General features: G+C 60.9%; 1 protein-coding gene and 1 long non-coding RNA gene across 3 annotated transcripts in view; one reads left to right on the top strand and one right to left on the bottom strand.

Moving 5' to 3' along the window:
- Positions 1–542: 542 nt before the first annotated feature.
- LOC308657754 lies at positions 543–9,569 on the bottom strand. Its single transcript, XR_014024047.1, has 3 exons — positions 9,055–9,569; positions 7,447–7,545; positions 543–756 (listed from the first exon to the last, which is right to left on the bottom strand). It is a non-coding gene; the product is annotated as an uncharacterized lncRNA (long non-coding RNA).
- Positions 8,677–24,874, top strand: part of NEURL1B (neuralized E3 ubiquitin protein ligase 1B) — a 29,454-nt gene continuing 13,256 nt past the window's right edge. Inside the window, exons 1-2 of one of the 2 annotated variants that reach the window (XM_081309693.1) lie at positions 8,677–8,841; positions 23,764–24,309. In XM_081309693.1, the coding sequence (XP_081165819.1) occupies positions 8,811–8,841; positions 23,764–24,309 (577 nt within the window). In that variant the 5' untranslated portion in view covers positions 8,677–8,810. Of the gene's footprint in view, positions 8,842–18,351; positions 18,477–23,763; positions 24,310–24,874 lie in introns of those variants that run through there. The other variant, XM_081309694.1, reaches the window with a different exon arrangement.

Raw genomic sequence — 24,874 nt, 5'->3', positions numbered from 1 at the left:
GCTATTCAATCAGGGTGGTCAGGGTTGAGTCCTCTCAGAGGAGGACACTTGAGCCGAGACACCAAAAATGAGATGAAGTCCCTTGGGAGGTCTGGGGGCAGGGCACTCCAGACAGGAGGACAGCAGGTGCAAAGGCCCTGAGGTTGGGTGAAGCCCAGCATGATGAAGGGCAGGAGGTTGCTGTGGCTGGACAACAGTGAGCACAGGCCAGTATGAAGGGGTCTGCAGGAGCCAGGCCACTGGCTCAGGTCAGAGTGGGCTTTTGTCCTGTGTGTAAGCAGATGGAGAGAATGGACCAGGGCGTGCCATGAGGGGACCCCAGCCACTGTGAGTGGAATGGATGCAGGAAACCAGCTCAGTGACTGGAAGTCCTCACTGGGATCCCGGTCCCTTCCCTGGGTGGAGGGTGTGGTCAGGAGAACCCCCCCCCCCCCCCCGTCTCTCACGAGGACCACCAGGGTTGAGCACCGGCCGCCCCGCACTTGGGAAGCCTGTCAATCTCTGCCCCTGATCCTGGCACCCCAGACAGTGACTCACCTAATGAGCCAGCCGGCAGCTGATGCGCTTGGGTTCGCACCGCGCACACGGGTGTGAAGTCAAAAATCCAGGGAGCGAGTATTTCCAGCACCAGGGACGCCAAATGCAAGCGCTTTATTTAAAGAATTACCGAGCTGGCGTGAGGGAGGCTTATCAGCCTCCAGCTCCTGGTGGGGGAGACCCGGGAGGCGCAGCTCGGTGGCTAAAAATAAGGGGAACCTCGGTCTGTTTCCATGAGATGGGCCGAAGCACCACGTCCCACCCTTCCAGCCCCCACCTTCCCACCCTGCCTTGGGCCAGCGTGGAGGTGGACCTGGCTGCCGAGAAGCTTGGCCAGAGCATCGGACACAGGTGTCCTGCCTGGGGTGTGGCAGCCACTCCTCTGCCCAGGCCCAGTGCACACTGCAGCCAGCTTCCTCTGCCAGCCAGGCCTGGGGCTTAGGAGCCCGACTCCCGGGTGGAGCTTGGCCCCCTAGGCGACCTTGGGCTGGAGTTCTGAGGACAAGGACAGAAGGCCCACCTTGGAGGCCTTGAGAGGCTGCAGATGCATGTGCCCCGGGCTGGGACGTGCACCCTGAGCAGACCTGATTGTGCTGGCTCAGGTGGCCCAGTGCCCTCAAGGCCTGCTGCCTTTGGCCAGTGGCCACAGTTGAGCCAGGAGGAGGACAGGAGCCTCCTGCTGACAGAGGCCCCGTGGGCCATTTTGCAGATGGCTCAGAGGCTTGGGGATGAGGGTCAGAGTGCTCCTTCTGGCCTCCCCGCCTCCTGCCAGCCAGCCCTGTCCCCACTGCCCGGCTGCTGGGCACCCTTCACACACTGGGTCCATTCTCCATTAATGTGCAGCCAATGATCTTGGTTCAAGTCCCCAACTGGGCCAGGGAGACCAGGCCAGGGGATTTGTCCCTCAGCTGGACCATCCTCTGACGCAGTGGCCGGGATGGCCAGGGCTGGCCGGAAGGAGCGAGGGGTCCTGGACCCTGCCCTGATATACAGTTAGCACTGTTTGTATTGACAGTTTCTGAATCTAGACATAAAGGGTAGGGTGGTCTGGGGCCTGCTGCATGAGGTCTCCCCATGGGTCTCTGTCCCCTGGTAGGTGGCAGGCAGCCTTTGACCTCCGTCCGCTGTTCCTGTGAGAAGACAGGGTGGAGGTGCTAGGGACACCAGCAGTGGTGGGGTGGGTGGTGGCCTGGGGTGTGGGGCTCTAAGGCAGCTGCAAGACCAGGGGCTGCTGTGGGTGTCTTCAGGAGCCACTCGAGCAGGGACCAGGGACACCCTTTCTTTGCCTTCTTCTGCTACAGCCTCAGCCTTCCTTCCTGCTGGCTCTGTCCTCCGCCGCCTCCTGCCCAGCTCTGGGGTGGGGTCCCCCAGCTCCCCTTGGAGCAGGCCCTTCTCGGCCACCCCCACCCCACGACCTCCCCCACACAGCTTGGCTTGTGGGCCTTGGCCAGCGGCGCTGTCCCTCCCTGGGGTCCCTTCTTGCTGTCTTCACTAGTCAGGGTCTTTGGGGTCCCACAGCCCCGAGGAGAATCTTGAAAACTCCCCAAGACGACGAACCTTCTTTAATTGGCATCTAAATGCTGCAGCACAGACGAGAAGGGCGGCCAGGGTGCGGGTCCCGCAGGCGCTGAACTTGTGCTTGAAGTGAACCCCGCGGAACCCGACGCTGTGGCTTTGGCTCCGCGTCTTCCTGAAAAGTCCAGCACGGGGCTGGGCAAAGCCGGCCCTCCGCAGCCATCCACAGGAGCCACCTGATGGCCGCACACAGGCCACCATGTGAGGCCAAAGCTCACGTGAAAACCAAAACGTGTGGCTTGGTAACTCGTTGGAGAGCAGCATGTCCTCCTGGGCAAAGCTGGGCACCACCCCGAGGCGCCCTCCCGATGCCCCTCATGCTTCTCTTCCTGGATGTCACCACCCAGGCCTGTCTTTGAGCATCCTGTAAATGGCGCCCTGCAGCCTGTGTCCTCTCAGCCTGGCTCCTCCGTCCAGGTGGCTGTGAGCAGCCAAACTCGGTTCTTGCTCTTCGCGTAGCTTCCCACTGTGTGAAGATCCCCCAAATTTTTGGTCCACTTTACTGCTGGTGGACACTTGGGTTGTCTCCATTTGGAGTCACTGACTGCTCTGGGCACTCACCCACAGCTGCCGGAGTTCGTGTAAGAACGTGGTTCTGTAGGGCCTTGTCCTGGGGCCATCGTGGGGTCTAGGACACAGAAGTCCGTCCGGACACATCGAGATGCTACCAAACCGTTTCCCAAAGCAGCCTACCACTTTACCCCCACGGCCGTTCAGTAGAGGCCCTGTGGCTCTGTGTCCTGTCAACCCTTGGCATTGTCAAGATTTTACATTTTAGCCAATCTGCCCTGGTTATCTCAATGGGACTAATTTTCATTTCTGTGATCGTTGATGAGATTCAGCACCTTTTCACCTATTTATTGGTTGCTGAAATATTCTTTGTGTGGAGTGCCTGATTTTTGCCTATTTTTTATATTGAGCTGTTGATCTTTTTTGTATTGATTTGTAGTTGTGCCTATTCTAGAATAAAGGTTGTATGTGTGAAATGTTCCCCCCCCCACCCCTGCTTTTTTTAAAACACTTTTTATTGCTCACCCTTGGATCTTTATTTATTTTTTTTTTTTATTTATATGCGGTGCTGAGAATTGAACCCAGTGCCTCACACGTGCCAGGCAAGTGCTCGCCCTGAGCCCCAGCCAGCCCTCCCCGACTTGGTAATCTGCCGTTTTACTCTCTGATTGATGTCTTTTGACAAAAAGAATTTTAAACTTTATAGTTGATGTGATTGATTTCTTTTTATGGACAGCACTTTCTACGTGGTGTTCAAGGGCCTAGAGATGTCCCCCTGTGTTACTTTCTAGAAGTTTCCCATTTCCCCTTAACATTTGGATGGAGAATCCCTCTGAAATCAGTTTTGCCCATGGGGTGAGGGAGGGTTGGACTTCACCCCTGCCGGTGTGTATCACTGAGAAGGTGCCTTTCCCACTGCTTGGCAGTGACACACTTGTCATAAGACACGAGCCCTGCTGTCCCCTTATGAGCCCACTGGTCTACTGGAGTCTACCCTTACGCCAATGCCCCGCTAGTCCCCATGGCGTTGTAACAGGTGTCGACACGGGGACAGCAAGTTCTCCACTTCATTCTTCTTCTTCCAACACTGGTCCTTCTGCCTCCTTGTGTTACCACACCCAGTTTTTGAAAAACTTAACTCTGTTTTCCAAGGTACACATACACACACACACACCTGTGAGGATTTTTATTAGGGTTCTATCCTTCTTGGGTTCCTTTTCTAGAATGCTTTATAGTTTTCTGATTATTTTTTGAGTGAGCCAACTTTTTAAAAACTATTGAGTGAGATTTGGGGTGACATTTGGATGCAGCAAGCTCATACAGGTAGCCTCCCAGAGTGCTGTCCAGGTGTCTTCCTTGGTGGTCCTGCTCCCCTGGTCTCTAAGGAGCTCAAGCTACCCCTCTGTCGGGCCCCTCCCCGGGTGCCCACTCCCCTGCCCACTCCGGCTGGCCCAGGGTGCAGGCCTGGGACGTGGTAACGCAGTGGGCACTGCAGTTCAGGCTCACCCCTCGGTGCCCAGCTCAGGGACCACCCAACCCTACAGGCGCACCTGGCCATGACCAGGTAGGCGTACCTGGCCGTGGGAGATTGTGTCTTCAGGAGCAGTGTGTGGAGATGTCCCCACCAGAAAAGCCACACCTACGCTCATCACATGACCTTTACCAACTGCCAACAGGTGGGGAGAGATGAGGAAGGTCACTGTGACCCTGTCACCTCATCAACCCCGCCATGTCTTCTGAGCGTCTGGTACGGGCTTATTCTGGTTTTCAAGCTTGACATCACTGAGTGTCGCGCTCTGCGTTCAGCCTTTCTCACCAGACACTACTATGCAGGACTTCCTCCTGTGACCCTGCATTCCTGGGATCTCGAGGCCTGAGGGTGACCATGCGGCTGTCCAGCACGAGCACCAGGTGCCAGCATGGACAGGCAGCTAGTTCCCTTAGGGACTCTCAGCCTCTCCACTGGTCCCCACAGATACAGATCCCAAGCACAGAATGGCTTCATGGCCTGGCCAGGATGCTCAGCCAGCTTCCCAGCAGGGCCCAGCAGGCATTCTGGGGACGCTGCTCTTGCCCAGGTGGACGGGACAATGCTGGCTCCTGGGAGGCTCAGCCTCCTCTGTGGGCTCCTTCCTCTGAGCCAGAGGGGCTCTTCCTTCTGCAGCTGAGAAGCTCTGAATGAGTCTGGCCCCTCGTGACCAGCCCATGAAAAAGAACGCCTTTGCCCGGGGAAGACCCAGCGGGTTTGGAAATCAAGGTTTACAGGCAGGTTCTGTGGAAAGCAGCGCCCTCCCAGGCTGTCCTCAGCTGGAGGTCAGGGCCAGAGTCCTGGAGGAGACTGGGGGGAGGGACCATTTCACCCAGGTCTCTGCAGCGCCCCCAGCTCAGCGAGCCGCATTTTATGGGGTGCACCTGCTGGACGCTCCTGCAGCTGCAGGGCCTGTGGGACCCGCCCTGAGGCACCATGCCAGGGTGCCCGACAGACCCTCCTTTGCCCATCGCCCGGGAGGCTCCCCACACAATCCAAAGCAGCAGCCCCTCCTGGGCGCCCTAGTGACCCCCTCTGGCACAGGTGCCAATGGAGGGGCATAGTCTATGCAGGGCTGGATTGGGGACAGGGAGCACCACGTGGAAGTCAAGCCCAGGAGCGGTGGGACTGCAGGCCACTGCCCAGGCCTGAGGATGCCCGTGCCCCACCGTGGCCCCAAGGGAACCCTTCACTGCTGCGGGACTGGTTCTTCGACCCCACCCAATGGCCCATTCCTGCCCAACCCCAGTGTGCTGACCCCTGGAAAGCCTGTCTTGTCCCACCAGAAACGCTGCTCAGAAAACCAGGCCCAGAGTTCAAATCCTGCCTGAGGTGAGGGACCCCACCACCCTGGGATGGGTCCTGATGGAAGATGGGAAAGGGGAAAGCTGTGTCCTTTGATGTGACATGACTGAAATACCCGGGGAGACAGATTCAGGTGACATACCCAATGCTTGGTGAGCAGGCGCACCCGGCGAGCAGGCGCACAGGGGCTTCCTCCAAAGACCCCTTTCTACCTGGGGTGGCGTGGCCTAGGTGGCAGGCCCATGGCATGTGTAGACAGCATTAAGCCACTGGGCCACTTGCTCAGGAGCTGGGTGGCTGGGGGCCACAGTAAGGGAGGGTCCATGTCCTAGGAGAGCAGTTTGGCGTGCAAAGACATGGGGGCGGGATCCTCTGCAGCCCTTCAGGGCCAGGAGGCGCACAGGACTCTGAACTTAAACCACAATCCACTCCATGATTCCTGCACCCTGGGCACCAGGGATCATTGGACTGGGAGGAGGGTTTCCAGGAGGTGCATGCAGGAAGGCCCCATGGCAGCCACTTGGAAACCCACAGCTTCTGTTTGCTTGCCTCCTGTGACGGGGACACCCCTGTCTCCCATACCACCTGCCCCACCTTTGTGAGCAGCTGTCTTCCTTCTCAGGTGCGTAACTCAGAGCCAGAGTGAGTTCTAGAATGGTGAGTTCTAGGAGGATACCAGGCCCTCCTCTGTCCTAAAGACTATGGTTTGCTCATGCTTCACTGTACTGGGGCATCGCTCTTGATCACCCCAGAGCGCAGGCCAGGCACAGGCAGGGCACAGGCAGGGCGCAGGGCGCGGGCAGGCTGCCATCCGCTCACACTCACTCCCTCGCCGTCACCCTCATCCTCATCCTTCCTGCTTCTCTCTCCGTTCCTTCCTTCTCTCTCCTCCCTTCTCTCTTGTCTCCTCCCAGCTCAGAGCAACGCACCTCTCCACCATCTGTTCAAATGAATGCTGGGGGTTCAGCCCGGGTGGGCCCAAGACCTTACAGGTGGGTGAGCCGTTCCCAGCACTGCCTGCCTGGCAAGGGGAGCAGAGCAGGGAAACAGCTGTGGCACCTGGGATTAGAGAGGGACAAAGTGACGTGAGCAACCACCAGGCCTGTGCCCAAGAGGAGGCAAGCCAAAGGCGGAGGACAGTCCCAGTGGCCCCGAGAAAGCGGACAACAAACTGAATAATGTCCACTGGAAGCCAGGGAGGCCTGGCCAGAGCAGACCTGTCATGCGGAATTCACAACCTGAGCCAGACAGCCACACTCAATGGCTTTGATATAAAATGCTACCTTGGAAACATGGCTTTTGTCCAGCTTCGAGAAACAGTTTGGTTCAAGTTCTTCTCTATGTGGCTTTGACACCTGTGTCACCATCATGGAGAGGCAGCTCTCTCCAGGGCTCAACTTACTCAGAGGGATCCAGAGTCTAAACACCGTCCTTTCCAATCCAAGTGCCAGGCACCCACTGGCCACCCGGTCTGCACCCGTGAGGACGGTCAGGGGCCTGGGTTGTGAGTGAGAACAGAGGCCTGCGCAGCATGGCCACTTATTGGGGTGCTCTAAAAGTGACCTTTAAAGGGCCCATGACAGCAGCCACCCACACCTCCCACCGCCAAGCTCAGGGAAATTGTTCTGAGTTGCTGTCTGACTGCCACCAACTCTTCAGCCCACACTCGAAAGGACTGCAGGTACAGGCCGCTAGTGTCCCTTCTCCAGCCAGAAATTTGGGGTTAAAAATTAAGTAACGGAGAGAGAGCACTTGTCATGCAAGAAATTAGTAACTCAAACACCGAGGCGCCCTTGGGTTCAGACCTGCCATGCGTCTGGGCTTGGCTTCCGGACGTGGAGGCTCTCAGCCGACCTGGAAAAGGGAGCGCTCTGCGACCTGTCCTGTGCTACAGGCAGAGGGCACCAGAGAAGCCAAAGCAGGGGACTCTCTCCTGCCCCGCCCCTTTATCCACACAGCCCCTGGCTGGCCGCACCTCCTACCTGCCGAACAGTCTCGCACTCCGTGTAGTGGAGGTAATAACACTTCCCAAGGATGAAAGTTACCTCTGTAATCCAGATTTTTCTTAATATAGATTGAATTCTAGCATTCTATCAAAAAAAAGGAAAAAGCAGCTTTACATGTATGAAGACATGAATTGGTGTGAGCATATTTTATATACAGAGATATGAAAAATTGTGTTCTATATGTGTAATAAGAATTGTGATGCATTCTGCTGTCGTGTATTTAAAAAATAAAAGCAATTTAAAAAAAACAAACAAATAAGAAAATAAACACTCCCCCCCCCAAAAAAAAACCACTTCCCAAGGTCTTTAGGGACCAGCGCGTGCAAACTAGAGTGAGGGGGGAAATTGTTCCGTAATGGGGTCACCCTGGACAGGGGCCTCCGAGGCCCCAGGGTTTCCCTCTGGGAAGCGGAGCCCAGCGGCAGGGCTCCCAGGCCTCCTTCCCTCCCTTGCTCCCTCTACAGGAGCATCCCCGCCTCATGTTCACTAGATGAAGCTTACATGTCCCCAGGTCCCCCCCCCCCAGCACCCCAAACAACGCAGCCCCACGCTGCCTCTTGGTTTATATTCCTCCGCGCTTTGGCCACTGTATTAAGCCATCTTAATTGTTTGTCATTCCTGTCTTCACCACGGGGAGCCCTGTCCACTGTCTGTATCTAGGGGCCCGCTTAGCGCCTGGCACATAGGACGTGCTCAGTAAATATTTTAATGAACGAGTGGCTTAGTCAGTTAATGAACAGGGGTTCCCTCCCCCCCCCCATCGTTGGTCACCGCCTAGGGAGTAGGAAAGTCCCCAACCCCACTTGGCCAGCCTTCAAGCCCTTTGCACTAGCTCAGGCGACCTTCCTTGCGTGCACGTCCCCGCCCTCCCCACCCACCCAATTCCAGCACCCTGCTCCCGGAAGCCGAGCCTGGGCAGAGAAGGTCTTGGCACACAGTAGGCTCTTTCAGGCGCTGGAAAACATGGAGAAGGGCCCGCAGGCCCTAGAGCCTGGCGCCCGAGGCGCCCAGCTGCCCCGCGCGCCTTCCCGGCCTGGGCGGGCGCAGCGAGGGCGGGCGGCTCCGCGCGCCTCTCCCGCCGCCCGGTGCAAACTTTCAAAAAACGCGGCGGCTGCGGCCCCGCCTTGCGCGAGGGCGGCGGGGGTGGCGGGGGCGGGGCCGCGGGCCCGGGCCGGTGGCTCCGCCTCCTCCTCCCGCCGCCGCCGCCCTCCGGCGCCCGCCCAGCTGCCGCCACCGGCTCGCGGGTGCAGCGCGATGCCCCGGAGCTCGGCCCCGGCCCCGGCCCCCGACCCGCCGCGGGAGTAGCCCTCGCGCGAGCGCGCAGCCGCCGACCTCGCCCCGGAGCCGCGATGGGCAACACGGTGCACAGGACCTTGCCAGGTACTCCGGGAACCCGGCCCGGGAGGCGGGCGCCGGGCTTCTCCTCTCCCCTGGACACCCACTGGGTGACTCTCGGGGAGCCACCCCATGCCCCTCGGAGCCCTCGGCGCGCACCGGGCTGCGGTCTCCAGCGCCTCCCCGAGCCCGGCTCTGCGCGCGCGCCCAGAGGCTGGGCTTCGCGCTCTAGGAGAGCGGGTACAGCGTCCTGGTTACCTTGGGGACCCCCGTCCTCGTTCTCTCCGGCTTTGGCCAGATGCGCGAAAGGGCCGCTGTGGCTATGTCGCGCACCCCCTCGCCTTTGTTCCAGCCCGGAGGCGCTGATGAAGGAGCCTGGGGCGCCCGGGGGTGGGGGGGGTGAATCTGGAGCCGGGCTCGCCCCGGCTTCCGACGGTCAGAGGCCGCCGGTTGTGCAGAGACCGCAGCTGCCGAGAGTGGGGGAGGTGTGCGCTAGGGTCTCTCAGTTTGCAGGCTGCCAGCGCCCCCGCGCACATGCTGCCTCGCCTCGGCCGCGCTCCCACGCGCACCGGGCTGCGCCCCCCTCTGGTGTCGGATCAACTGGGGGCTCCTTAGCCCTATGGGAGTCGCTGCTGTAGAGCGCGTCGCCCCCTAATTCAAAGAGCCCTAGAATTTCCCAGACCAGAGTAAGGGGATTGGGAGGGGGTGGGAGCATGGAATCAGAGGAGGCCTTACTGAAGAAAGCCTGGTGATCCTGGGGAACAGATCCGCGGCCCCACGGAGGCTCTGTGTCAGCACTTTGCATACCTTACCTGAGCACGGTATGCAAATAAACTTCACTAAAGAGAGATGTATCCTAATTTCACAAATGGGAAAAAAAATGAAGCTCAGAGGAGAGGAAATGACTCCACCAGGGTCACACAGGAGTGGGAGAATCTGGATGGAGTCCGGTTTATCCATCTGCCCTCCCCCATCCCTCTGTCTTCAGAAGTCTTGGCTGAAAGCTGGGCATTTATAGCATCCTTTGGATAAAAGGCAAGGCCTGTGTGGGCGCTGGAGGGCGCAGTTGGGTGGATTGCCTAGGCTGGCTGAGTGAAGAAGTCAGCCCTAGGTCAGATTTAGTGTGAGACTTTGCTCACTCTACACTGACACCCCTTGTAGTCCTTTCTTTAGTGTTAGGTGCCAATATCAAAAAATAATCGTATGTCCCTTGGAGGGGACTGAAGTGGAGTTGAGCCCCCAGTCCCAGGCCAACTTATGCAGGAAGGGCTGACTCCTCCAACAGAGCAAGCCTTTGGGCAAATTTTGGGCAACTGCACTGGAACGTTCCAGTTCTTGGAGAAGTGGAGGCACCAGCTACTCAGTGGTGGAGGAAGGAACCCTGGCGGCTGGCTGGCTGGCTGGCTGGCTGGCCTGTTTCCTTTGCGCATGCTCCTCCGGGGAGGGGCGAGCCCCCACCCACACCCCATCGCCAGACAGGAGGGGTGCTCGCTGCAGGCACTGGAGGTCCTACCCACCAGCCCTGGGCAGAGGCACTGATGCCCCACCCCTTCATGCAGTTTCTTAAGAAATGTTGATGCTGTGCTAATGAATAAGCCATTTGCCACTCGTGGGTCAGTCTGGGGCAAGCAGTGGACAGACACACTGAGGGCACTACAGCTGTCCCCTGTGAAGTCAGCACCACCCCTCCTGCCTGCACTGTGCCAGGTGTGCGAGATGGGGCAGGTGTGGGGTGGGTGCTCGAGCAGTGTCCAGTGTAGGAGAGTTCTGTGCTCCTGGGGGACTTAGACTTGCATCAAGTTTGAGAAGGGGACAGACCTGGAATTCCTGAGCCATGGAAGGTTGCAGGTGCCCAGAATATGAAGGGCTCCTTTTTGTTTTCGGATCCATAGCTAAACTCTTGCACACACCATGCTATTTTGGTGCCTCTGTGCTCAGCCGGTGAGCCCTCCACACCTGGAATAGCCTTTCTTGTCACCTTCCTTGTCCTCAATCCAGCTGGGATGGGGGTGGAGGTGGTCAGCTTTCCTGTCGGCCTGCAGCCCCACCCGTTGCTCTTCCTCCTGGACACCTCAGGTCTCTGCAGTTCATGTGACCACATTGCACTAACTCCATGCTCTCCTGGATCCTCGGGGACAGAGCCCCTGCCTGGATCACCTCCTGGCCCTCTTGCCCATCCCAGAGCCTGGAGCCTGGCAGGGCTCGGAGGCTCCGGGGCGCTCGGCCGTTGCCGGTGTCTCCTGCTGTGGGAACGCTTGCTCAGTCTTGCCCTGGAGAAGCCTGTGCTTCGTTCTCAGGAAAAGGACACATGCGGGGGTTCCTTCTGTGGGACTTGAAATAGAGAGCTGGCATTGCTGAGCACCTGGATTCCATGCCAGCCTTCCTGCATATTTGGCTTCATTCATTTGCACGCCAAGCACACGTCTCCTTAAGGCTCCTGCAGCCACCCATCTCTCTTCTGGAACATTCTCCCCGCAGACCTGAATGCGGCTCCCATTGCTCTCTGCAGGTCTCTGTACCAACGCACATCCTGCCACCGTGCTGGCCTGCCGCTCCCCACCCCCTTTACTCAGCTTTGAGTTTCTTAGTGTGTGTCACCACGTGACAGCTCTCTGTGTGGTGGCTGGCTGCTTATTGTCCATCTCCCCAGGTAGATTTTGGACTGTTTTGTCCACTGCTGTGTGCTGAGGTCAGGGCCAGGACTTAGTAGGTGTTCAGTCAATAGATGTTGAATGAACAAATGACTTTCATTCTCCCAACCGCCCTGCAATGTGGGGTCTATCACCCCATTTCATGGGTGAGAAATCAAGGCTGAGAGAAAGTTACCTGTCCAAGCCCACACAGCTCTCCAGTTGGCAGAGCCAGAATTGAAACCCAGGTTTATTTAGCTCCAAAGTCCTGCCTTCTTCTCCAGCACGCAGTCTCTTCCCAACCCGTGGTTTAGATAACATTTATTGGGTGTCCCACCATGCACGCAGTGTTCTGCCTGCACAATAAGGAAACGCCAAAGCAAGGGAAGTCCCTTTGTGAGGGATGTCAGGGAAGCCCCGTAGCAGCCTTTGCAAAGTGCATCTGCATATTCCTAAGGAGTGTGCAGGGGTCCACATGGGCCCCCGGATCTGCTGAGCTCTTAGAGTTCCCACTATTGCAAAGTGAGGTGCCACTGTCCCCCCAATCCATGGATGAGGAGTCCGAGGCACCGAGCTAGGACCACGGCCCCAGATCACAGGCAGTGGCAACGCTAGAACTGAGAAGACAGAGCTCTGTGGTCAGAACGCGGGGCCTCTCCTCCCTCCCGCCCCTGTAGCCTCCACCTGGGGTCTCCAGGGGAATCAGAGGTGTAAGCCAGTGCGGGGTGCGGGGTGAGGAGGCCTTTCCCGCGCCTTGGGGTACACGGATCCTTCTGATTGGGGAAGAGCTAGATTCAAACTGTGAGTTGGGTTTAATCATTAAGTGTGTCCTCGAGGCCAGGCCAGGCCAGGCCCTCCCAGCAGCAGCTAGGTGGCAGGCGCCCTGGCGCCCCGGGGTGAGGGTGTTGCTCTGCTCTGTGCTGGCCCTGCGCAGCCCGGCCCTGCCCACTGTCCATGCCATCCTCACAGCAACCCTTTGGAGGGGCTATATTTGTCCCCCTTCTGCAGGGTGGCCAAGTAGGGACGGGGGTCCTCGTGGAGCAAAGCGGCCCTGGCTTCTAGTCCAGATGGAGAGGGGCCGCGCTGCCCCTCAGCTGGGCACACGCACCTACCCAATGCCCCTCGCCAGCCCTTCCTCTGGGCCAGGAACCATGTGGCTTTCTATCTGAGCGGGGGTGACACTCCCAAGGCCTAGCAGCCACTGGTCCACTGGGGCTGGCCTTCCTCTTACAGTGGCCTTGGTCACTCCTTACAGCCAAGGCGGGGGCTGCACAGATGACCAGCCCGCGGCTCCCTGTCCCTCTTTGCCCTTTTCTCTCCCAGCGCCCATCTGCAGGTCCTTGACCTCCTCGCGCCCACCAGCTCCCTCCCCCGGTCCTCGGCAGTTACAGCTGAGCCAGCCTCTCCCAGGGACCCAGTGACCTGGTCCCTTCAACAGCCCGAAACCTACCTGGCTGTCGACACATGGTCAGGGGCCTGAGCAGTCAAGGCTCCTGGTGGCCCTGGGGGGGGGGGGGGCATGGTGTCAGTGGGAGCAGGAGGAGGGGGTGGGGTCCGTCCAATGTGACGGCCTTGCAGAGGGGCCTGGAGCCACAGGAAGGAGCCTTCCCCCCTCCACCACCCACCCCTGTGTGGGGTCAGGGCAGGCTCCCTGGGGAGCATGTCTGGAGGGAAGTCCTGCTGTGTATCCACCTGCCCCAGCCAGGTCTTCTCCTTCTGCCTGCTCTGGGGTCCTCTGTGGTTTGTCCCCCTGTGGCTACTGATCCCTTGGGCACATGTGCCAGGCGCTGGGGCTGAGGCAGAAGTGCATGGGCTGCTGCTGGCCATCCCCTGGAAGAAGACAATACACTCTCGGGACGGGGCACACATGTGGGCCACATTCCTGGGGACACAGGCCCTGCTCCCTGTCCAAGGGCACCCAGGGCCCCAGGCACAGCTGGGTCACCAGCACGCCTCCCACTGCAGTCGCAACCAGCTTTAGAAACGTGTCCCCCGTGACGCAGAAGAGAAGCGCTGGGGCCTCACGGGCCTTTCTCCTCCACCAGCGTGGACCGTCTCTCCTGGGTGCCCGGCGGGTGCCCAGGTTGGGGACCGGGGGCTGGACAGCAGGTCGGGCCCGAATGTGGCTTCTGGGCCAGGCTGTGCCTGGGCTCAGACCTCAGCTGTGCCCCAGCCCGGGCGGGACCCCCTGTGCCCCATGCAGCAGGAAGCGAAGGTGGTCCCTGCAGTCGGTGGCCGTGAGCTTGAATAGCACAGAGCTGGAGCCTTCAGGGGACAGGCAGGACAGGGCTGTCACACCTTGTGACCCCTGGGGAAGAGAGGCCTCAGTCCTGCCCGGGGGCCCTGGGCACGGCTGGCTGCAGGGGTCCTTTGGCCTTGCCCCCCCACTGTAAATTTCGAACCTGGGGCTGAATTGGGAGGCTGCCCCGGCACCTGCACTGACAGCAGCACCCATGGGTCGCTTGGGCCCCTCCTGGACACCTGGTCTCCACCCAGAAGACTCTGCCTGATGGGTGCTGACCAAACCTCCAGGCCAGCCCTGCTCCTAGTTGGAAGGACCAGCAGGGACACAGCAGCTGCAGCAGGTGGGGACGGAGCAGGGGCTCCAGGGAGCTCTGGGAAGATCAGGGAGGGCTTCCTGGAAGAGGCGGCCCTGTCCAGCCGAGCTCAGGGAGCAGAGGCGTTTGCTCGGAGGCTGGACGGGGAGGCTGCTCCCCCATGGAGGAGATCCTGAGCAAAGGCCAGTGGGAGGAGACGGGACGTTGTGGGGCGCTGCAGACTACTGGGGTCCCAGTACACATGGGTGACGGGGCTGCGAGGCCAGCCTGCAGCCACAGTGGATTCCCGGGCCACGCTCCCGCCAAGCCGCGCACCCTGCTTGCTGGCGGGCGTAGGATTCTCCTCCCGGCTCCACCACCTGGGCTGCTGCCCGTGGCCAGGCAGAGGCAGCGCTGTCCCTCTTTTGGACCACAGGGCTTTCTGTAGGGGCTGTGCTCTCCAAGGGCTTAAAGCAAAGCCCAGAATGGAGCATGTGGCCAGAGCTGAAGGCAGAGCGGAGGCCGGGGCCAGGCCTTGCCCGTAGGTGACGAGCGCTGCTCCCCTGGGCTGCAGGCCCACGGGCCCCACCCAGCCCTTCCTCGGGCGCCCCATTTAGTTATCAGGATGAGCCTTCCAGAGGTGAATCCCCTGTCACAGATGAAGAGACTGAGGCTCAGAGTGGCCAGGTGGCCAGGAAGGGGCAGAGCTGAACAGGATCCCAGCCCCCCTGGCTCCAGCCACCTCCTGCCGTCACCAGGACTCTGCCCGCGGGGCCTCGGGCTCCTCTTGCTCCTTCTCAGCTTGGAGGGAGCCCCTTCCCTGTGCTGAGGAGGAATCCCTGCCGTCCACTGCAGCGCAGGTGCGCCTGCCCGGGGAGAAGCCCATCTTCCCACCCGGGGCTGCAGGTCTGTGAGGAAGAGTGATGTGGCCTCTGTGAGTCTTGCCCGGAGGACAAGAGGGGACCTGAGCAATCTACCCTTTCCTCCTGCCAGGCTGAGACTCACCTCTTGGAACTGGCCACCCAGCCCCTGGCAGAGGTCACCGTGGACCTGTTGTCCTGTCCCCAGCTCCAGGCAGCCCCCTGTCATCGGCCAGGCGGGGGCCAGGCCAGGTCCTCTACACCGAGGCTGCCCTGCAGTGGGCAGTGTCCTGCCTCCCAGGCACCATCACCCCCCCAGGCTGGGGTCCCCGGTTTCCTGGGCCTGTTCTCAGCCCTGCCCCTTAGTAGTCAGACAGGTGACCTGACCTCAGCTCTGCAGAACGGGGACAGTGATGGTCCCCTCTCCGCTGCTCAGTGTCTGGCAGAGAGCATGTGTTCACGGGGCTCCTGTGACGAGTGTGCCCTCCTGCACCCAAGCCCAGGACCAGGCGCTCCTGGGGGACACAGACACTTGTACAGGCCTCCGTGCCAGACACAGCTCTAGGCAGGTACACACATGTCACCCTCAGGACAGGCTCTCTGACGTGGCTGCTTATCATCAGGCCATCTAACTGGTGAAAGAGCAAAATACAGAGAGGGAAAGGAACTTACCCGGGGGCACACAGCTCAAGCAGCGCAGGGAGGGGAGCCTGCGGGGGCTGGTGTGCCCCGTGGGAGGCGCGTCCCGAAGCCCTCGCGGTGTTGAGTAAAAATCTTTGGGCATCGCAAATCCTGGGGGGTTGATTTTTAGTTTGCTCCCTGGTTCTGTGCTTGGTATCTCACATGACCCCTGTGGGCACGCATGGTGGGGACACTTCAGGAGGCCCAGGGGCTCGCTATGGGGTTCTCCCAGGTGGCCGTCCAGACCACCAACCCCTGCCCGGGTAGGCCAGGAGGACGTGATGTCCCGAGGGCTTCCTGGTCAGCCGAGGGAGGGCCGGAACAGTCACCCTCAAGGGAGCCTGGGGACAGCTGGAGGCCGGGAGCTGCTCGCAGACTGGGGACAGGTGCCTCGGGCTGTGGGCAGGACCAGCGTGGGCCTCGAGTGGAGGCAGACTCCAGTTCAGCCAAAGAAGAACCGTCTAGCTGTGGGGGCTGCTGGGGCGAAAGGCGGGGTGTGCAATGGCGGGAGCGACAGGGGCCAGTGGACTGGGCTTGCAGGGGCCACGCAGAGGCCCAGGAGTGGTCAGTGCCTCCTGCGAGCTGTATGGGGAGCCCTCGCCCTGGGGTCTGTGGGAGACTCCTCTGTCCCTGGCTTATGCAACCTTCCTGCCTCTCACCTGGTGAGGGGTTGCGTCCACCTCGGATGGGGACACTGGGCACAGAATAGGGGGCCACTGGCCTCCACCAGCTCTGGCTTCTCCCGACCTCCTGGCCTCCGCAGCAGTGACTGAGTGGGGTTTGGAGTGGCCACAGGGAGGGCAGCCCAGCCCACCGCTGCCCACCCCACTCCTCCTCGCATTCCTGTTCCTGGACCACGGTGGCCCAGTCGGTGACCCAGGGCCCACTCCCGCCTGGTCCTGGAGGTGGGGGACTCTCCAGTGAGGGGGCCACTGTGGAGCGGTGGGGAGCACCTGGCGGGATGCGCACAGTGGGTCCTCCTCGCACCCTTGGCTGTGCGCTTGTCTGGACCCAGCGACCCTCTGCCCCGGGTCTGGGTGGACACCACGGTGGGCACCCGCGCGCCCCTTGTCCCCACAGCTGGTCTGTTGGGAACTTCCCATTGCAGAGCAGGGGCCTTCCGTCCTCAGAAGAGCTTCCTGCCCTGAGGGTTCTGGCCGGTCAAGGGCAGGAGCCGCCCAGTGAGTTTCCAGGCGTCCAGATGTGGTGCCCAGTCCAGCCGCAGAGGCAGGGCACCGGGCTTCTGTGCTCAGCACCACATGCTCACCCCGTCCCGCCTCCCATCCGGTGGGTCAGAACACTGAGGCCAGGGGACCAGGGCCTTGCCGGGATCCCAGAGCAGTCACAGGCCAGCCTTTGGCAGGAGTCCCAGGAGGGGCAGAGGACAGCAGTGGCCAGCGAGGCAGTTCCCGGCTCAAACCTCAGCCCCGCCATCTCCAGGCTGTGTGACCCTGGGCCAGCCACCCTCCCTCTCTGAGCCTCCGTTCTCTCATCCTGAGGATGGATGGTGGACTTCCCTGCATCACGGGGCAGTCTGAGTCCAGCACAGGTGGGGACTGTATGAGTGGCTGTCACCCTTCCCCCTTAGAGGCAAGGAATCTGTGCTCCCAGGATTGATGGGGACAGGGATTGGGGGCAGGCCTTAGGACCAAGTAGTCCTGCTGGCCGCCCCTCGAACCCCTGAGGTAGGTCACTCACAGGGCCGCGTGCTGACCAGGGAAGCAGTCCTGGTGCTACCAGGCCGCGTGGCTTTGGGGTCCCCAATGTCTGCCCGCACCTTGGCCCTGGGCCAGCCCTCCTACTCTCTGGGCCTGAGGTCCCCTTGTGCAAAACGGGTCACAGGCCCCACCCTGAGAGGGGCCGGGAGGTCAGGCTCTCGCAGGCTGCGGCTCCAGCTCCTGTCGCTCACCTCTTGGGTGGCAGGCAGACGTCCCCATGGGCAGCCCACCCGCCCCAGTCCACACCCACCGCTCACGGTCTTGTGGCATTTGGAGGAAGCCCAGCATGGGGGAGGGGAGAGGAGAGTCATCCGAGTCACTTCCCAGGGGACTCAGAGCCATGTGCCACAGAGGAGACCACATTAGCTGACCTACTGTGTGCCTGGCTCTCATTCTGACCCGTCCCCACTAGGAGGCCTTTCACGCTCTCCCCTAAGTAGCCATCTCCATCCCAGCCCCGGGAGCCAGGCTGGGGACAGTTCGAGTGCCAGCTCCCCTGCTTCCTGCTGTGCAGTCTCGGGCAGCTGTCAAGGTCTCTGATCCTCACTTCTTCGTGGGCAGCATGTGGGGTGGCAGTCAGAAGTGCTGACTGCTGTTCTCCAGCTGCTGGAAGAACGCAAGGCCCAGGGACAGGGGCAGGGGCTGGCCATCACCCAGAGGTCTGCCCCCCCCCCCCCGCACTCCCTCTACTTCTTGTTCAGGCTTCAGGGACGTGGGGCACCGGGGACTCCATCCCCCATAATCAGTCACCCGCTTTCCTTTTTTAGACGCTCGGCTTATTGTTCATCCCCAGTTCCGCCAACGGTGGCCTTTGAGCCGCTCTAGACAAGCTGATGGATGACGTCCTGCGCCGCCCTCACCAGCTTCCTTCCCACCAGCCAGGCACCCGCCCTGCTGGACAGAAGGTGGCCGAGGCCACCAGGCTGGGTGGGTGGACGTGAAAGGGAGCCCGGGGACCCGCCAGCATCTTCTGCAGCCGCTGAGCTCCGGTGACTGTTTCCTTGGCTTCAGGAGAAGGCGTGGCTGTTGCAGGGCATCCCCCTCCCCCTCCCCCTCCAGCACCACATTCCACCCCCAGCTCTGCCAGGGCTGCAGGCTCTCACCTGGGCACAGGCTCAGAGCATCGGGGCCTGGGCACTGCGAGGCGGGGGTCCCCAGACACAGAGGGGACTGGCCGGCCTGGTGCAGCAGCTCATCAGCAGGCAGCTGGGGAAGAAGCAGGTGCCAAGGGCAGGACCGTGCCAGCCGTTGGAGGTGACGTTTGAAACCTGGAACGCCCCGCTCACCCTGTCCTGCTGGATCATCTTGACAGCGGGAAGAGAGGAACGCCCAGGGTTTGAATCTCGTCCTTCAGAGAGCTGGATCCATAGGGTTTCTTCCCAGCACTAAGCCCTCAGAGCTGAGTCCCCAGAGCCTTCTTGAGGACTTTAACATCCTCAACCTGGTCTTTAAGACCCTTTGGGATGCCGCCCCTGATTCAGCTCTCCCTCCCTTGGTCCCTCTGCTCTGTCCTCTGTGCACCCGGCTCCCACTCACAGCCTGCCCTGGTGCCGTTTGCCCTGCCCCACGTGCACTCTGTCCCCCACCCAGCCCTTCTTTCTCAATCTGCGGCCCCTCTGGCCCCTGTGCAGTCCACGTATGTGTCTGTCCCCAATGCCCTCCCTCAGCTCTAGGGGCGAGGACCCCGTGCAACACGTGGGCACCTGCCCCCTGCAGCAGGCACGCCCGGGCACAGGGCGCCATGAGTGTCAGAGGCAGGAACAAGGGACATTCCCACCGCTGCCCACAGCGCCAGGGCCCCGCAGAGGGCCCAGCTGGCCTGGGAATCCCGGCCCTGGCTGAGCCTCGTTGGGGGCAGTTTGGAGGGGCGACGGGGGACCCCAGCCCCTGCCCTGCCAGGCTGCCTCTCAGGCCTGGTCCTCAAGGATCTCCTCCCGCCGGCCACGGCACGTGTGACCTCTGTTGACCTTCCTCGGGCCTCCTGTGACAGCCGTTGACAGGCCTTGTTTGCCAAGCCTGGGGAGGGACGGTGGTGGTTCCAGTGGGGCTGGCCCTCGTCCATCCAGGGTGCTGGTGACCTGGCCTCTGGGGCAGAGAACAAAGTCCCCGCAAGCTGTCTGTCCCTGTCACTGTGCCCGCTGGCGGAGGTGAGGGCGGGCTGGCCGGCTTCAAACCCACCAATGAGCAGCTCCTCCCGCTACCCGAGGCTCCCCCTTCTGGCCCCGGGGGTGGCGGGAAGCCTGGCCAGTCTCCAGGAGGCCACGCGCCCCACTCCACGCACACGCAAACTGCTGCCCGCGGTGCAGTGTCACTTTGCACTTGGGCTTGGACAGGTGTCCCGGAGCCGGAGACAGTCATCCAAGGTCGGCAGCCCAAGGATGGAAGTCCCTGGGCTCCAGGAAGCCCCTGAAGTGTGTGGTCGCTGTCTGGGGTGGGCACGATTCTGGCATTCATGCTCCTGACAGGTCCAGCAGCCTCTGGGCCACCTTAACCCCGAGGTCACACGCAGCAGGGGAGCAGGACTTGGGAGCAGGGACGGTGCTACCCGCAGGGCCTTGGAGAGCAAATGTGGGAGAAGCCCCTGCAAGACGGTCCCCCAGAGGGAGGCCTCGCCGCCGCGCACAGGAGGAGCTCAGCAGAGCCCGGCAGGGACAGAGGGACCCTCTCCCAGGCACCGGTTCCCTTTCCGGGGGATCTTCTGGGGGATCCTGCCTCACCCAGGAGCATGGCTGCCCAGTGCCAGCTCACGGGACACATCTCAGCTGTGGCCAGAGAAGCCAAGGCTGCTGCTTCTGCCATCCTGGCAGCAAATGCCACCTCCCTGGGCTCTTTTTAGATCAAAGGAAGGGCGGGCTAGAGGGACGAGGGTGGCAATCAGCCCACAGTGCCATTCAGAGGACGCCGGGATGACTTAAAATAGGCCTTGCCCTTGGACAGCAGCGGAGCAGCCCAGGGTTGGGAGGGGCCTCCTGGCCGAGGTCAAGGCCTCCTGGCCAAGGTCAAAAGCCCCCACTAGAGAAACCTTTCAGAATGTGTCTCCCCAGCGTCCACAGCTAGGCGTCTGTGACCCAGGAACAAACCTTTCCTAGTCAGAGGGGGTTAGAGGAAGGGACCGGAGATTTAATGAGCATCTAGTACGTGCGGCACACTTTGCATCTGACGGGTTTGCCCCGTGTCACCCTCCCAGTGATCTTGCAGGGTGGAGATGACCTTCATTAGTTTTCTAGGTCCACTTGAGGCCCAGAGAACTTAAGCATGAACCTTGAGATCACACAGTGGGTAAACAACAACCCAAACTGCAGCCTGGGTCCGTCTGACCTCAAGTCCTCTCCAATTGAAATCCAGCAACAAAACACAGGAGAGGTGGGGCGGGGGCTCGGCCACCGCTTGGACATTGGCCATCGGACGCCGACTGTGTGCCAGGCCTCCCGGGGTGGTCCTGTGCTCTGTCACCCCTGCCAGCAGCCTGAGATGGGTCTGAGGTCACACTCCATTCACAGACGACAGAGCAGCAGCTTTGGGAGGGCAAGTGGCTTCTCGGGGCCCTCAGACAACTCAGCATCCCAGCCCAGAACCCCAGTAGTTCTGGTGGCCAGTCTTCAGAAGGACCTGCCAGGGCTGACCCAGCGGCCTCCTCCCTGACATCCACAGCCACGTCCCACCCATCCCACCTCTGCCACTCATCTGGAGCCAGGGGACCGTCCCTTTGACTAAGTGCAGGCACCCACCTGGGTGGGGCTGCAGCAGCATGGGCAGTAGAGAGCTGGCTTGGGGCTGACCCAAAGTGTGGCTGCAGAGGTCTCTGCTGGGCCTGGACCAGGGGACCCTTCCCTGGCTTGTTCTCGAAGTCCCCGCTCCCGATTCCTGGCTGGAGGAGGGCTCTTACTCTAAGGCAGGATGAGGGTGGCCCAGATGGGGACTAATGGACCTGCCAAGAGGGGCAGCATGTCTTGAAGGCAGCAGAGACTTGGAGGTTCTCGTTAGTTTTTCCAGAGAAACTAAAACCAGTGTACTTTTCTGGATGTTCAAGCTTAGAAGACGCAACCTTCCCGGGATCGGGACGAAGTTGGCCGAACCGTGCAGCCCTGGTCGTGTGTGGGTGAGGGAAGATGGGTCGGCAGGGTGTCCTCTCCCCTGACTTCCTATCTTGGGGTGTCCCGATGATCATGGCAACTTAAGTGATGAAGTTCAGGCTTCCTGGGGACATCCCTGTCTCTGGGTGGTCCGCTGGCCCTGAGTCCACCGCCACGATTCTCTGTTCCTTATAGGAACCTCTTTCCCTGGACCCAGCCAAGAGGGGGAGTGAGTGAGCCCCCCAGGGGTGGCCTGTGGCTTAGTGGGTACAGCCCCAGGTGGGGAATGGAGCACTTCCCCATCCTCAAGGCCGGGCCCTGGATGCCGCAAGGCTCATCCCCACAGATGGCCGGGGCTGCAGGGAACAGTCCCCCAGGACCAGGTGGGTGGTACATCCTGAGAGGACTCTGCAGGGGCCCCTCCAGCTGCTGGGGAGAGAGCTCTTCGGGGAGGACGAGCTGGAGAGCTGACGGAGGAGGGAGGGAGACCGCCCTGGCACAGGTCACCGCTGCCCTGGGGCTGAGAGCTTTGATCTGTGCTTGTGATGGAGTGTCCCTGGAGCACTTGGCAGCCAGAGGGGACCTTGGCCTACTGGCACCAGAAGAGGCCAAGTCCAGAAGTTGAGGCTCGTGCAAGGCCATGGGACGTGGAGGACGCGGGTCTGGCGGTCTGCACTGCCCCTGCAGGTGCCCAACACGGGCGGTCTGCTTGCCTGGGCTTTGTACCCTGGACGGCATCTCCCGCCAGCCGTTGCGTTTCTCCTGCGGCTCTGGAAGTGGCATGCGGCTGACTCTGGGGCTCCTGCCTGGCAGTGCGGCTTCGTCTCCCTGGGGCCTCTGCTCACAAGCCCCCAAGAGAGGCCTCCCGAGACCCTGGGGAACGCCACCCCGCCCGCTCCCGGGCTGCCTCTCTGTGCTGTGTCTACCAGGCAGGGCACTCTGCCCCATTGGAGTGGGGGCTGGACTTGGGCTGCAGTGTCCGGCACATACTGGCCCTTGCTTCTGTCTGTTAAATGGCTGACAATCCTGGAGCTCTTTCTAGTGTGGGTCCTTGGCTTTGGCCCTTGGCCTCCTTGTCTCTGGGCAGTGGCTCTGTGTGGACAGGGTCTCCAGCTTCCCACCTCAGCCCCTGGCTTCCTTTTCCCTGGGCCCATTGTCCCCATCCCTCCCTCCCACCAACCTCAGGACTAACTGAACTCGAGGTTCCCTCAGCACAGTGCTGGCCATGGCTGGGGGTGGGAGGAGCGGTCCCCAGGGGCTTCTCCTTCTTGGGGGCTGCCACTCTCCCATTGTCTGTTCCGGGCTCCCTGCAACCTGGGAAAACTTGCCCTGACTGGTCTCCCTGCTGTAGGGAGAGGGCAGCAGAGATGGACCGCCCACCTGCCACTCCCAGGAACCGCCCCTGGGAGGAGGAGCAGGGGGATGACCATACCCACTCAGTCCAGGTCACCTGGTTTCCAGAACAGTGGCCAGATCGCTTGAAAGGAGGCCACCTGGGTCTCCCTTCAAAGCAGGGTTCCTTAGAAAGGAGTCCCAACTTGCTCACTATGCCTCCATTTTCTGTGGGTAAGGAGAGGGAAAGTCCCAGAATCCTGGCAAGAATTTACTTTGGAACTTGTGACACTGTCAGGTCATTAGTCCTAGTGCACAAAGTGTGTACTTCGTGCCAAGTCATATTTAGGGACTTCATCCACATCATCTTTCAACAGCGTGCAAATTAATTAATACCCCCCCCCTTTTGGTACCAGGGATTGAACCCAGGGATGCCTAACTGAGCCATGTCCCCAGCTCTTTTTACATTTTATTTTGAGATAGGGTCACACTAAGTTGCTTAGGGCCTTGCTAAGCTGTGAGGCTGGCCTTGAACTTATGATCCTTCTTCCTTAGCCTCCTGAGCCCCTGGGATTACAGGCATGGATTACTGCACCAGGCAGTAATGCCCCTTTTATGGATGAGGAAACAAGCTAGAGCAGTGTTAGGGTGACCCCTGTGTCATCCAGGAAGTGCCAGAGCGCTGGGTGTCCAGGGTGTCTTAGGATTCACTACAGGACACATGCTTTCTAAGCCAGGCCTGACTTGCTTTTGAACAAAAGTTGCCCAGAGAAAAGCTGCCAAATACCCTCCTCCGGGTCCTGTTGCCCTTAGAAGGGACCCTGGGAGAAAGCTTCTAGATCAATGGAGAAGTCACTCTGCTCTGGGGACTAACTGGTGTGGCCAGGGTGCGCCAAACAGTTCTAGTGTCACATGCACACGCGCGCGTACACACACATACCAACCATACAGGGAGGTTTGCTCCCCTTGTGAAACCGCAAGGTGACTGCTGAGGCAGAGATGGAGGGTGGTGGCCCTTGGGTCCAGTCTGCCACCCTCTAAAGTTCATCAACCACCTTCTAATACACAATTTTAAAGGAAACTGCCTGGGAGACGAAGGGTCTCGGAGCCTAACGTCCTGTCCTGTCTCTCTGCAGACCCCAGCCCTCCGGCGCGCATGCTGGCCACCCGACCGTGCTGTGGCCCCGGCCCCGAGCGGCGCGCAGTCCTGGGCGAGGCACCGCGCTTCCACGCGCAGGCCAAGGGCAAGAACGTGCGGCTGGACGGTCACTCGCGACGGGCTACACGGCGCAACAGCTTCTGCAATGGCGTCACCTTCACGCAGCGGCCCATCCGGCTGTACGAGCAGGTGCGGCTGCGCCTGGTGGCCGTGCGTCCAGGCTGGAGCGGCGCGCTGCGCTTCGGCTTCACGGCGCACGACCCGTCGCTCATGAGCGTGCAGGACATCCCCAAGTACGCCTGCCCAGACCTGGTCACGCGGCCCGGCTACTGGGCCAAGGCGCTGCCCGAGAACCTGGCGCTGCGCGACACCGTGCTGGCCTACTGGGCCGACCGCCACGGCCGCGTCTTCTACAGCGTCAACGACGGCGAGCCCGTGCTATTCCACTGCGGTGTGGCCGTGGGCGGCCCGCTCTGGGCGCTCATCGACGTCTACGGCATCACCGACGAGGTGCAGCTGCTCGGTAGGTGGCGCCCGAGAAGGGGACGCCGGCGGGATGTGGGTTGGACGGGCGCCTCCTTTCAGCTCATTCACTCTCCCCAGCCGCATCCCACTGACCCGTGAGGCTTGGGGAGAGCTCAGTCGCGAGGGTGGGGGTTCAAGGTCCGTGCCCCGCGCCTGGCCAGGTCCCTCCCCTGCCTCCTCTCCGTGACCTGCCGGCGCACCCGTCATCTATACCCATCCATCGGTTCCCATCCGTTCAGCCCTTGGTTCCTGTTCCCTGGCGCATTCCTCACGCACTCAGCGGACGCACTTCCGCCCCAGGAGCTCTAGGTCCATCCACGCTGGCAGGCATGAGTCCTCGGATGCACCCAGGCCCACGGGTCACACTACCGGCCTGCGGGTCACATAACAGGAAAGTAACCATTTGTAAGTGTTCAATTGAGTGGCCTTCAATTAGCAAGCATTGTTTTACTTCCAAAACATCTGATTACTCCAAAGAGACAGCCATAACCAGGAGGCAGCCACTCCCTGATCCCTCTGGCAGCCCCTGACAGTCTCCCCTTGGCCCCTGAACCTGCAGGCTG

Source organism: Spermophilus citellus (genome assembly GCF_964194105.1).
Source record: "Spermophilus citellus genome assembly, chromosome: 1".
NCBI classification, from domain to species: Eukaryota; Metazoa; Chordata; class Mammalia; order Rodentia; family Sciuridae; genus Spermophilus; species Spermophilus citellus.
This window is presented reverse-complemented; position numbering and strand designations above follow the sequence as displayed.